Raw genomic sequence first — 13,748 nt, 5'->3', positions numbered from 1 at the left:
GACAAACATTTCGTTTGATGTTTAAAATCGTTCACTTGGTTCTGTAGAATGTTCGTAAGATTTAGCACTGGGTTTATAATATTCGAGCAGAAATTTACACAGCTCGTCTTTTGCTAAAGATTCTTTAGATAGTTCTAATCCCAAATCAGTATCAGTATCAGCGTATTAAATTTATTCGTATGGATGATACTCGAAGAAGTTTGCAAATAAGTAATAATAACTTACAGCCTTTGAGACAAATTCAATCTTCGTAAACAGCTCAAGAGATTTTCACTATCGCTCTATTCTTATTTTTTTAAACAAAACAGAAAATGTAAAGTCAACGCCCAAAAATATTGCAATGATCTAACCGATTCTCCAATCTTTCTTCTACATACAAGTATATTTATATTTGTATGTAAATAAAAAGTAAGTGTGTTTAACATATTTTGAATGTTCTTATACAACGTACATTAAATGACATTTCACATTCCAATAATTCGTGAGAAGTTCAACTAATATTTGAATAATAATATATAATTGTTTATATACCTAATTCAACTTAGTTCTATGCTCGCAAATAAAGAACTCCTTGAGGTGACATCTAGAATCATTCATTAAGTGTTTTTCATTGTTGAACCACAATTCACCGCAATGCTCTGAAGAAGACCAACCGTTGCTTGGTTCACCATAATGCCAATTCACATACGTCGGCTTTTTGCCAGTTGCTACTGAAATAAATTCTCCCTCGTTAGCTAAATCGTTAATGTCAATCCAATAATGTTTTCCAGCTTGCAGTTTCCCCTTGATTGCATTGAATTCATCCTGATTTTTAAAACTAACTAAATGTCCACCTAGGATAAGACATTTGTTGACTGCCCTAAACCAATTGACTTGTTCAGATTCTTCAATATAATAATACTTCGATCCAATCTTCTGATAAGGTGGTCCAGGTATTTGCTTCTTAACTTCCTTCGCTTTTTGAAGATGTTCCAACTGTTGCTTGACTTTTTGACCCTGTGATATTAATTGTTGCAAAATTTGTTCACTTCCAGTGCTCAAGTCTCCCAATTTCTGTTCAATCTTTTTGTCCTGCGATGCAAATCTCTTCTCCATCAGTTTATTCGTGTTCTCGAACTGCGACAAACATTTCGTTTGATGTTTAAAATCATTCACTTGGTTCTGTAGATTCCTCGTAACGTTTAGCATAGGGTTTATAATATTCGAGCAGTAATTGACACAGTTCGTATCTTGCTGCTTCGACTCTTGAAGTTTCTATAGATGGAAATTGACTTTGAGATCATCTTAACGATCATTAATCGAATTAGACTTACATCTTCACAGCCGTATACCACAAGGACTGAGGCAAGGAGACAAACAAATAATGTGTTCATTTTGACTCGATCAAAGTTAAATATCGAACTAAAGCTATTGGACCCATAACCAGAGTTTATATACCCAGAAAATATGTACTATATACATACATTAATTAGCAAATTTCTTAGAAGGGTGTTTGATATAAAATTTCTGGTGAAATAATTTATTGTTGTTCAGTTGAAATTCGTAAGCTTTTTCTCAATTCAATTAAAAAATATTAAAATGTCCTATCAGATGATTTTTAACAATGATGGAATTTGAAATTGCGTCAAATAAAAGTATATTTCTAAAATATAGCCGCAATAAACTGTGCAATTTTTTACAGAACAAAACAAAACGACCTTATCAGAACAAAACATATAATAAAGGTACATCGAGTGACTGTGAAATACCAGCTACCCAATCAAAACAAAACAATGCGGTACTTATTTTAAATATACAGAATAATATACCGCAAAAATACAAAAAATACCGAATTGTTTATTTGGTAAATTAGTATAGTACTTCATTCAAAATATACCAACGAGTGCAAAATAGACCAAATTGACAGCCAAACCAACTAAGACCTCTAGTAAATGCTATCGAAAAACAATTATATCTCTATCCTAATAGTCTCTCAGACGGACAGACAAACATGGCTATATGTAGAATATATATACTGTATAGGATCGGAGGTAGCTCCTTCTGCGTGCTAGATACATTTCCTGCAGGCACAAAGTTATAATAACCTTCCACCCTATGGGCAGAGGGTATAAATATTAAAATACATCTCTGATTTCTTATCCGATGAGTTATAACAAAAGAATTTAATGCTGAAACTTAAAATTGGGTCAATTGCTAGACTTTTGTGCATCGATTTTCTTGTCAATTCTCATTTGAGACTAACATTTGTAAGACTTAAAGTAAAAGTAAAATATTATGATTCATACAAATTTGTTGCAACAAACATTTAACTCAAGTTGCGCCAATTAAACATTTCTTCTTCTAATCATCATATATTTTGATATAAATACTATTATACACTTTTCCTTTTAAGAAAGTTCATCTGAGTGCCCATAATTAGTTTTTATATATAGCCTTATTATGTATATCTGTTAATACATATGTCGCGTTTAAATACATATACTTTGTTTGCATAGTTTAAAACAATAAAAGTATATAGCCACATGTGTTTAAAATGGCGTTATCAGAAACAATCTACAGTCGACTCAACCCGACTGAGAAAAAATACTAAAATATACTACAATGTATATTTGGTATAACAGCTGTTCTCAAATAAATTATACCCTATTTTATATCCATTTCGATTCGTACTAAATCTTTGATTAATAATAATCGAAAAATAATAATAAAAACATTTGGCAAATTGCATTATGGAATAGTATTCAATTCTAATTATATATATTTGTTTGCTACAAATTTTGACTTCGCTGTCTTATCAGCACATATTTCTATTTTTCGGTCAATAAGAAAAAAAAGTGATTTATTTATTTCGAATAAGACGACAATATTTAAACTGATATTTTATTAAAAATTCATAATTGTTCATGTCAATTTTGTTCTATGCTCGCAAATAAACAACTGCTTGTCTTGACATATAGCATCATTCATTAGGTGATTTCCATTACAGAACCATAAATCACCGCAATGTTCTGTAAAATTCCAACCGTTGTTTGGTTCACCATAATGCCAATTCACATACGTCGGCTTTTTGCCAGTTGCTACTGAAATAAATTCTCCCTCGTTAGCTAAATCGTTAATGTCAATCCAATAATCTTTATCAGCTTGCAATTTTTTCTTGATTGCATTGAACTCATCCTGATTTTCGAAACTAACTAAATGTCCATCCATTGCCAGACATTTGTTAACTGCCTCAAACCAATTGACTTCTTCAGATTCTTCAATATAATAATATTTTGAACCAATCTGCTGATAAGGCGGTCCAGGTATAATCTTTTTGACTACCTCCATTTGTTGCTCGACTTGTTTACCCTGCAATTTGATTTGCTGCATAATTTGTTCACTTGCAGTGCTCAAGTCTCTCAATTTCTGTTGGATCGTATTATCCTGTGAATCGAATTTGTTCTCCGACAAGCATTTCTCTTCAGGTTTACAATCAGTCAATTGTCTCTCTAACGCCTTCGTATGTTCTAATACAGGCTTCAGAGCTTTATGGCAATATGTTACACAGGTTGACTCAAGTTGTCTCGATTCCTGACAGCTCTATGAATGGAAACCGAAACTTAGGATCATCTAAAGATGGATTTATTAGGAGTACTTACTTCCTCACTGCCATAAACAACGATGACTGAGAGAAGGAGTCCAAATATTATTATATTCATGTTGATTCACACAATATTAAACAGTGATGTTTTTTGAACTGAAGCTCTTCTGGCAAAAACAGAACTTATATACCCAAAATATACTATATTTAGTTCATGTGTAACTGATTGAAATGCACGCAATGCATAATATGTGTTATGCAATTGAACTTAAGGTTATCAAAATTGAAACAAAGAAAGAGATGAGTCTATCACTTTCATTAATCTAAATATATAGTATTAAAGGTTGAATGTGTTCGATAGATTCTGCTTCTAGATTTATACGAATAGAATTAAATGAATGTTATAAAATAATTGAGTACTAAGTGCAATTTTTAGATTTGTTGTTGAAATAATTAATTTATTACTATTTAGTGTTTTTATAAAATGCACAAAGGCATTGCCATAAGAAGCAAAAAGAAAAGAAAATATATTTTAGTAAACACAACTTGTATGAAAAACTGTTGCTATAATCGTGAAGACAATTCTTAGATAACCTATTCAATTAAGCAGATGTGTATTTATTTGGCTGCCTGGAATAATAATATATTTATTTATGTTCATTTCCGAGTTCACAAATAAACAATTGCTTTTTACTACATGTATCATCATTCATTTGATGCCCAACAGCGCAATGCAATTCGCCGCAATGTTCATTATTACCAATATTGTTTGGTTCACCAGACTTCCATATAAAATAGTTTGCTCTACGACCTGTAGAAATCGAAGTAAATTCTCCCTCTTTAGATATATCGTTAATGTCAATCCAATAATCTTTATCAGTCCGCAATTTCTTTTTGATTGCATTGAACTCATCTAGATTTTCGATACTAATCAAATGTCCACCCAAGGTTAGACATTTGTTGACTGCCCCCATCCAATTGATCTCTTCAGATTCTTCAATATAATAATATTTCGAACCAATTTTCTGAAAAGGCGGCCCAACTTTTTGTTTACGTTCTTCTATCAGTTTGTGTAGATTTTGCAGTTTTTGATCGACCTTTTCATCTTGCAATTTGAAGTGTTTAAGCAAATCTGCTTCAGCAGCTGCTCTCAAATTATCTAATCTCTGTTCGATCCATGTGTCTACAAGTTTCTTTAAATTGTCTGGCTCAGTCAAGTGCTGCGTTTGACTTTGTAGGTACTTTGTATGATCTAACACAGGTTTGATGGCTTTAAAGCAATAATTTCCACAGGTTGATTCCAGTTCTTTAGATTCTTGGCAGCTCTATAAATAGAAAGCGAATCTTTGGGCAATCTCGAATATAAGTTAATAGTTGAACTCACTATTTCAACGCTATTCCCTGCAACCGCCGAGATAAGTGACGCGAATAATATTATTGTATTCATTTCGATTCGCACAAAAGTAAACAGTAAATATAATTGCCTAGAAGCCGAGCTTAAATACCAAAAATATACTAGATTTCACGGAATTTGCGTCACATAATTTATATTATTTTTTTTAGAGGTTATCACTTGACCCTCTTTATATTAAAGACGTTTCCTTTATAATCTTATAAAGTGTCATGAATGGAAATTTATGAGGGGAATTACACACGCATTTTATAAATAATAAATATGATCAGCATTAAATGAGTGATTTATTTTTATTGGGGTTATTAGTGTCACATGCGCGTGAATCACATTTCAAACTCATCAAGACAGCAATCTATGAAAATTTCTTAAATTATACAAACGATGAACCTTTTTGAGTTAAGACAACGATTTGACATTTTAAATTTGGTATATTTTAAGACTGAATCACACAAGCATCGGTGGTTCAGTGGTAGAATGCTCGCCTGCCACGCGGGCGGCCCGGGTTCGATTCCCGGCCGATGCAGAATTACTTTTTTTTTTAATTATTTATCAATAAGAGTAGCAATTTTATTTATATTTAACAGCAAACGAATAAATTAAAGAAATTAAAATCTGTTTTGAATCTTAAATAGTATTTATAAACGAACAGAAATTTGCTGGCATGCGAGATTAGGCTGTGCCTAGTAGGCACTGCCTACTATAAGTTTAAAAAAAAGAGATAAGCAAATATGCGAAATTAGTTCATATATGAAAAGTAACTTAAAGCTTTCATATTTTGACAATCGATTTATAGAAGCATCGGTGGTTCAGTGGTAGAATGCTCGCCTGCCACGCGGGCGGCCCGGGTTCGATTCCCGGCCGATGCAGAATTACTTTTTTTTAATTATTTATCAATAAGAGTAGCAATTTTACAGCAAACGAATAAATTAAAGAAATTAAAATCTGTTTTGAATCTTAAATAGTATTTATAAACGAACAGAAATTTGCTGGCATGCGAGATTAGGCTGTGCCTAGTAGGCACTGCCTACTATAAGTTTAAAAAAAAGAGATAAGCAAATATGCGAAATTCATATATGAAAAGTAACTTAAAGCTTTCATATTTTGACAATCGATTTATAGAAGCATCGGTGGTTCAGTGGTAGAATGCTCGCCTGCCACGCGGGCGGCCCGGGTTCGATTCCCGGCCGATGCAGAATTACTTTTTTTTAATTATTTATCAATAAGAGTAGCAATTTTACAGCAAACGAATAAATTAAAGAAATTAAAATCTGTTTTGAATCTTAAATAGTATTTATAAACGAACAGAAATTTGCTGGCATGCGAGATTAGGCTGTGCCTAGTAGGCACTGCCTACTATAAGTTTAAAAAAAAGAGATAAGCAAATATGCGAAATTCATATATGAAAAGTAACTTAAAGCTTTCATATTTTGACAATCGATTTATAGAAGCATCGGTGGTTCAGTGGTAGAATGCTCGCCTGCCACGCGGGCGGCCCGGGTTCGATTCCCGGCCGATGCAGCAAGAACTTTTTTCTATTTTGTGTAGCATAAAAATTTTAAGTTTCACTTACCTTCAAATTACTTAAAATTTTATATGTGGTTTATACTTTTAGGCGCTTTTCAAATGATTTATGCCAATGGCGAATTGTGTGTGCGTAAATGCAGTTGATACTCCTTGAAACTGTTGCTCTTGAAGATGCTGGTTGAGTGCGGATCTTCAGCCATGCAGGAGGCACACTCGTAGATGAATTTGCCGGGATGTTTGCCCGTCTTGATGATGTGATTCCGCAGGTTATCCAACGTGCTGCATTGGTAGTCACAGTGCGGACATTTGTGCGATTTGCTGCCCGTGTGACGAAGCATGTGTCGCTTCAGTTGACCCTTGAGACGCGCCTTGAAATCACACTGATCGCAGCCAAAGCGTTCGCTCTCATGCGAATTGAGGTGCCTGAAGAAAACAAAAACTGTTAAATATTCGCACTGCTAGTCGAAGCCATATTTAAAATCTTGAACTTGATTAGGCGGTAAATTCCAGTGGCGGCGGCTGTCGCAGAGCAACGCAGCCAGCAACAACTAATTGCTAATTTCGCATTCGAATCGCACGCCCGAAATCAAAATACGAATAAGTTGGCAACTCGCGCCGCTTCAAAAGGACAACAGGCAATCGACAACGTTTGCGGTTCTCAGTTGCGGTGTGAGGGTGTGGATAAGGGACAAGAGACAAGGGAAAGAGAGGTAGGACTGAAAACCGTCTACTCAGATGTAGATCTGTTTTGGTAAACTGCATCAAAGCATTCGCTTTGCTTGGGTATTTCAGACTAAAATGTACGCTATTTGCAAGTTATTCAAAGACTGTTAAGCTATTAATATAATGCTTTGATTCAAAGACAATTGGTACGCAAAGTAATCGCTATTAAATAGAAATAAAATATTTAAAAAAATATATAAGCTCTTCAAAGCAAAAATAAACAAGCGCTGATCTTCATTTGAAAAAATGACTTCAGTTTAACGTTTCAAAATTTTAAGCTAATCTTTAATGTCTAGAAAAAATGGATTTCTATTCAAAGCAAAAACAAACAATATTTATATTCTCAATTTGCCTATTCTTAATTTTCGAATCTCTGATCTTGATTTTAAAAAAATTTACTTCAGTTAAAAACCTTAAACTGATCTTCAATGTCTAGAAATAGATTATTTCTATTCAAAATGTATTAATCTTAATATTAGCTGATTAATGCTTACAAAAAGGTTTTAAGATGAGCTGATCCTCGATTGGGTACAGTTTGAAAAGTCACAAAGCAGATATCTCTGCCCATATGCCCAACTTTCGATGATGCCATACACGACTGTAGGGTGCACACAGTTACGCGGCTTCAATTACGACGACGACCCAATGCCAATGCACGGCCTTTGGAGATGCTTCTGGCAGAGTCTGGCAAAAAAAAAAAACTAAGCAAAAAAAATACCCAGAAGCAAATTCGGGGCCTGCGGCTGACGCTCATTTGTTGCTGTTGCTGTGGCTGTTGTGTCCACTCCAGTTATCAGCTACTGTCCAAACCGAGGACTCACAATTAATTGCCAATGTTCTGCGTGGCCGCGTCGAATTGGAATCTGTGTGAAATCTCAAGCAGAGCTTAAGTTGCAGCCTCGATAGAGAGAGCGGAAAAACAGACTCTGTGACTCTGAGATGAAAACCGAGACGAAGACGAAGACGGAGAACAAGACTGAAACTGAGAGGTGGAGACAGAGACGTTTGTCGTGCGGTTCATGCGCACTCGGTAGGCTTAATTAGCGGCAAGTAATGGAGCCGCTCATTGCTGTTGCTGTTGCTGTGGCAGTTGCATATTCGTGCCACGCTGCAAGTTGTAGGAGTTGTAGGACTTGCGTCTCCTTTGAGCGGCCGACAACTCGTCGATCGTACCAAATACTGAACGCATTTCAAAGACCCGGCTTTGAATTCCACAACAAGCCGCACTTTTTCTCTTCTTTGTTGTATTTTGATAGCTAATTGAAGATCTTGACTGCGAGTTAAGCATATCACAGTTAGCGCTTCTTGCCACTTCTGTGCGGGATTTATGCATCCCATTTTAATGAGAGTCTCGCAATTATTTGAAATTGTTGAGCGTAAACAAAACTCGAAATTGTAATAGGAGCGTAATTTACAACTTTTCATTCAAGTTTTATTGAAGATTGATTCATTTTTCCAAACTTCTTTTTAAATTTTGTTTTCATTCTCGACATATTCACTTGTAAGTACTTAAAGTAGCTCAAGTAGATCGCATTAACATTAGCTGAAAGATTTTTCCGCCCTATGAATTGATCGTAAGTATTATGGCAATGGGAATAGAGCTCTACATATATATTAGTTGCGGCAATACAATAAATAGTGCAGCATTGAATTGCTTGCCACATGCAACTTTGCAATATTCAAATTCTGTGCAAACAACTGCAAAAAGAAAAGAGTACAAAAGACAACGCCAAATGTTGTCCCCATCAAAGCGATCGCAACGAGGCGACGCTGCACGTTCACAACTACACAAAAAAAAAGAGAACAAGTAAGAAAGCTACAGTAGAGTGTGCTCGACTGTGAGAGTCCCGATATATCCAGCAAAACTGTGCGTTATTCATTTTAAAATATAGCAAACAATATACCGCAAAAATACTAAAATGTACTGAAGGTCATACTTGGTATATTATTGAAGTACTCGATTATAAATATACCTATTTGGTATATTTACCGCTGTGCGGTATTAATTTTAAAATATACCAAATAATATACTAAAATATACTGAATGTCATATTTGGTATATTGTTGAAATACTCGTTTATAAATACACCTACACCTATTTGGTACAAAGCTTTGCGGTATTAATTTTAAAATATACCAAATAATATACCGCAAAAATACTAAAATGTACTGAAGGTCATATTTGATATATCGTTGAAGTGCTAGATCTGAAATATACCTTTATGGTATATTAATTATACCAGATTGTATATCATACAGAAGTATTTTTGAACTAATTTGTTATTAATTTTATGCGATCGCAATCAAATTTTCAGGAATCAGAAATACTAAATCTATTATTGTTTTTACCAAAATTAGAAACTCTAGCTTCAAAATTATACACGTTATTTGATATTTTCAGTTTTTGAGGGGCGGAAGTGGGCGTGGTAAACATTTGAAACAAACTTGATCTGCGGGCAAACATAACAAGTGCTGTCGAAAACAAATTCTATCTCTATCTCTAATACTCACTGAGATCTAGGTGTTCATACGGACGGACAGACAGACAGACGGACATATCTACATGTATCGCCTCGACTTTTGACGCTGATTAAGAATATATAAACTCCCTCCCTCCTTCTGCATGTTATATACAATTCCTGCTGGCACAAACTTATAATACCCTTCAACTCTTTAGCTAGAGAGTATAAGAAAAAGACCACTCGCATCTGCTCTCTGTGTGTGTGTTGCAGATAGGACTTGGGGCGGACAGCTGCACAGTGGCAGTGGCAGACAACGGTGGCACTGCCATTGCCAGCAATTGGCCCTGAACGAGCCGAAACGTCGTCGCACAGATCGAACGCTGTCGCTAAAGCTGCTGCTGCTGTGGCTGCTGCTTGTGGAGGAGGAGCTGCAACTTGCAACTTGCAACTGGTAACTGGCAACTTGCAACAGGAGGCAGCTGCAGCAGCATTGAGACGGGCAGCGCATTGGAAATATTACAAGAATTCAATGCGCATATCAAAGGCGATCGATAAGTCACGATTTTGTGGTTCGACTCTCGGGCAACTTGCTTATTTCCCCTTTTTCCCCCACTTGGCTCCACACTTTGATGTGGCAAGCAGCTTCTTGTTGTTGTTGTTGTTATTGTTGCTTTCATCAATTTATGCAATTGCCGTTCAAAGTCTGCAATTATGGATGACATTTTTGCTCTTGTTGCTACTTTTTTTTTTATTTGTATTTAGATTCCCATTTCCATTTTGCTTCTACAACTTTTATACCCTAGAAAAAGAAATGTGGGAAGCGGGCTGTTTGGATTTGATTTGAGTAATCTGAGAATAAATACTGCGAATAATCAAGGAAAAAGCTAGACAATATTCTCGAGTCGATTTTGAGATTATTAATTGTGCTTTCGCTACCTTCGATAATAAATAAATACATTATACAAGTATAATATGAAATGTGCTTATTTAATGCTCGTAACTCATTCGGGTGTTTTAGTCATCTGCCAGCTCTCATTTCTTTAACTCACACTCAAGTGCGTCGCAATGAAAAACAATTTATTTTCAATTTTAATCGCATTGCTTGCCGTCCAAAAAAGCAACGCGGTAAGTCATTAACCTCGTCATCATCGTCGTAGTGATAACAAAATTTGATTCTCTTTTTTAGAACTGTGAAGAATCTAGAGAACTTGAGTCAACTTGCGGCAAATATTGCTTTAAAGTCGTTAAGCCTTTCTTGGACCATATGAAGATGTGCCAAAGCAGAGCCGATGACATCGAAGATAAGCGACAATCGAATACCCTGGAAAATCTCACCGACAGCATTAATGAACTACGCAAAACGGTCAACGAAGAATTCAAATCTATTAATCGAGAGATGAGTTCGCGACACGTTGAAACTATTCCAGAAAAGCTTTTACTATTAGAAAAAAAGTCACAGGCACCGACGGAACAACTATTTCAGAAAATCGGTGCAAAATATTACTATATTGAAAACTCAAAGAAATTGAATTGGTTCACTGCTTGGCATGAGTGCCTCAAAATGGATGCACACTTAGTGAGTCTACAAAGTGAAGATGAACGCAATGCAATTATTTCGCAATTAACTGCAAGTACGTATTGGATTGATGTCAACGATATGGAGACTGAAGGTGAATATATATCCCTTAAAACTGGAGAGCAGGCGCCATTCCTCAAATGGCATTCAGGCGAACCGAATAATATGCAAGATGAAGATTGCGTTCTACTAATTCGTACCCAAACTTCATATTATCTGATGATCGATGGTCGTTGTGTCTCTGAATGTAACTTTATTTGCGAAAGGGAATAAAGACTTTAGAATATTTGAATATTCACTCTTAATAAATCTATAAAACATGCACGAAAGTGTATACTAAAATTGTTTTTTAAATAAATCAACAAATAATTTTCCAACACTTGTTTTTAAACTGCTGATAAGGAATATATAAGTCTATATATTGTATATATACAAACAATTTTCCAACACTTGTTTTAAAATTGCTGATAAAGAATATATATAATAAAATGTATATAATATATAAAAATATTATTTATATATAACGATTACAAGTTATTGACACTCAGGTTATTTGATAAGGAATATTTTCATAACACAATACAGTGAAAACTCTCTTGGCAGAACACTGCAATTCGAACAACGTTCATCAGCTCATTAAAAAAATGTTAATTTAAAAGAGAAAAAATAATAAATTTGAAAATTGAACTATAGAGAAAGTGTTCATTAAATGTGGTGGCTTACATAACGAGTTTTCACTGTATTCAAAGATCTCAAATTGGCGAATTGCATGACAACTTTTTGCATGTGCTTCATTCGTCTGGCAGCTTTCAATTACAAAATACAAACGCGGAAAGTCTTAATCTATTGTTATAAAAGTTAATATTGCAAATAAACAAATATAAAATAAATACAATGAAAATCGTTTTATTTTCGATATTGATCGCAGTACTTGCCGTGCAAAAGTGCCAAGCAGTGAGTTTTCTTTATGTAGTGCATCATCAATAAATTGATAACAACAAATCTTGATTCTCTTTTGTAGAACTGCCAAGAATTGCGAGAGCTTGAATCAACTTGTGGTCGTTATTGTTTTAAGTCGTTGCATCCGATCTTGGAGCACACTCGTATCTTGCAGAGCAGAATCAGTTACTTGGAAGCTATTGAGGACTCCAAGACTCAAGAGAAATTGGAAAATATTGAGCGTCTATTACATAAAACTATCGATCCAATTCAAGCATTGCCATTTGAGAGAATTGGTTCGAAGTATTACTATATTGAGCATGACGACGAGGTGAATTGGTTCAAGGCTGCACACAAATGCGCCGAGTTAGGTGGACATTTGGCGCATCTTCAAAATGAGCATGATCTTGAGGTATTAAGTGGGAAGTTAAAGCACAAATATTACTGGATCGATATTAATGATTTGGCCAACGAAAGTGAATATATTTCACTGACGTCTGGATTAAAGGCGCCATTCTTAAAATGGTTTTCTCCTGGTGAACCCAACGATGCAAACTCCAACGAAGATTGCGTGCAGTTGCGTGAGGTGGATAATATCTATACGATGAATGATATTTCTTGCTATGATAAGTGTCACTTCATATGCGAGAAGAACAAGCCGTAAACTCTAGTACCGAAACATACTTCATTGTTACAAGAAAAATTTAAGTATCTGAATTGAAACTTGATTGAAATAATTTACTTTGTTATTTGCCATGCTAAATAATTTTAAATAAAGAGTTCATTTTCAAGAAGTTTTAATTTTCATTAAAACCTTAACAATGCGATATTTATCTACAAATATAGCAAATTTATACTGCGATAAATACTAAAAATATATTGAAGTATATATTTGGTATATCGATATACTATCACGACTTCAAAATATACCGCATTATCAATTCAAAATATAAGAGACACCAAATTTATATTCCGATGAAATACTAAAAATATACCAAAAGTATATTTGGTATATCGATATATTTTCACGTCAAAAATATACTATAGTCTTCAAAATATACCACAATATCAACTCAAAATATAAGAGATACCAAATTTATATTCCGAAAAAATACTAAAAATATACCGAAAGAGTATATTTGGTATATCGATATACTATCACATCAAAAATATACTATAGTCTTCAAAATATACCACATTATCAACTCAATAAAATTATTTCTTAAATAAATTCTAAATTTTTTTCTAACTAACCAAATAAATACTGTGAATTGTAGCTGAAACAGTTTTAAAGTCAATGGCAACTCACCTCTTTAAGTGCTGAGCACTTTTGCCCACATAACTGCAATTGTTGTGGGAACACTTGTGACTGCCCTCGGCATGGGAGAGCAGGTGCGTTTTCAGGGCTGCACTGCGAAAGGTTGAATAGTGGCAGCCCTCAAAATGACAGCGAAGACTGCGCTCGAGGTCAGTGTGAAGCATTTCGTGGTCCTTCAAAGAGGATCTGTAAGAGAAAAGTTGTGGAGATGG

At 34.7% G+C, this 13,748-nt stretch overlaps 5 protein-coding genes and 4 non-coding genes across 9 annotated transcripts in view; 7 read left to right on the top strand and 2 right to left on the bottom strand.

Moving 5' to 3' along the window:
* The window catches only part of LOC117565231 (protein teashirt), a 199,603-nt gene that overhangs the window by 52,448 nt on the left and 133,407 nt on the right, over positions 1-13,748 (top strand). The gene's annotated exons all lie outside the window — the stretch shown is intronic.
* Positions 2,867-3,751, bottom strand: LOC117565199 (tetranectin-like protein). The gene is made up of 2 exons (XM_034244203.2): positions 3,639-3,751; positions 2,867-3,579 (listed from the first exon to the last, which is right to left on the bottom strand). The coding sequence occupies exons 1-2, from the start codon at positions 3,696-3,698 to the stop codon at positions 2,902-2,904; spliced, it is 738 nt and encodes a 245-aa protein (XP_034100094.1). The 5' UTR covers positions 3,699-3,751; the 3' UTR covers positions 2,867-2,901.
* Trnag-gcc (transfer RNA glycine (anticodon GCC)) lies at positions 5,447-5,517 on the top strand. Its single transcript has one exon. It is a non-coding gene; the product is annotated as a tRNA-Gly (tRNA).
* Trnag-gcc (transfer RNA glycine (anticodon GCC)) lies at positions 5,790-5,860 on the top strand. Its single transcript has one exon. It is a non-coding gene; the product is annotated as a tRNA-Gly (tRNA).
* Trnag-gcc (transfer RNA glycine (anticodon GCC)) lies at positions 6,116-6,186 on the top strand. The gene has a single exon. It is a non-coding gene; the product is annotated as a tRNA-Gly (tRNA).
* On the top strand, positions 6,442-6,512 carry Trnag-gcc (transfer RNA glycine (anticodon GCC)). Its single transcript has one exon. It is a non-coding gene; the product is annotated as a tRNA-Gly (tRNA).
* The window catches only part of LOC117564015 (zinc finger protein 423), a 179,094-nt gene continuing 171,911 nt past the window's right edge, over positions 6,566-13,748 (bottom strand). The window contains exons 4-5 of the mRNA XM_052002842.1: positions 13,528-13,722; positions 6,566-6,941 (exon numbers count right to left, since the gene is read on the bottom strand). Of these exons, the coding sequence (XP_051858802.1) occupies positions 6,623-6,941; positions 13,528-13,722 (514 nt within the window). The 3' untranslated portion in view covers positions 6,566-6,622. The remainder of the gene's footprint in view (positions 6,942-13,527; positions 13,723-13,748) is intronic.
* Positions 10,716-11,675, top strand: LOC117564021 (accessory gland protein Acp29AB-like). Its single transcript, XM_034242621.2, has 2 exons — positions 10,716-10,828; positions 10,890-11,675. Exons 1-2 carry the CDS (start codon positions 10,769-10,771, stop codon positions 11,550-11,552), a joined length of 723 nt encoding a protein of 240 aa, XP_034098512.2. The 5' UTR covers positions 10,716-10,768; the 3' UTR covers positions 11,553-11,675.
* On the top strand, positions 12,064-13,012 carry LOC117564020 (C-type lectin 37Db-like). The gene is made up of 2 exons (XM_034242620.2): positions 12,064-12,233; positions 12,301-13,012. The coding sequence occupies exons 1-2, from the start codon at positions 12,174-12,176 to the stop codon at positions 12,880-12,882; spliced, it is 642 nt and encodes a 213-aa protein (XP_034098511.1). The 5' UTR covers positions 12,064-12,173; the 3' UTR covers positions 12,883-13,012.

Source organism: Drosophila albomicans, chromosome 2L, assembly GCF_009650485.2.
Source record: "Drosophila albomicans strain 15112-1751.03 chromosome 2L, ASM965048v2, whole genome shotgun sequence".
Lineage (NCBI taxonomy): Eukaryota > Metazoa > Arthropoda > Insecta > Diptera > Drosophilidae > Drosophila > Drosophila albomicans.
The sequence above is the reverse complement of the archived record's forward strand: the minus strand, read 5'-3'. Positions and strand labels throughout refer to the sequence as shown.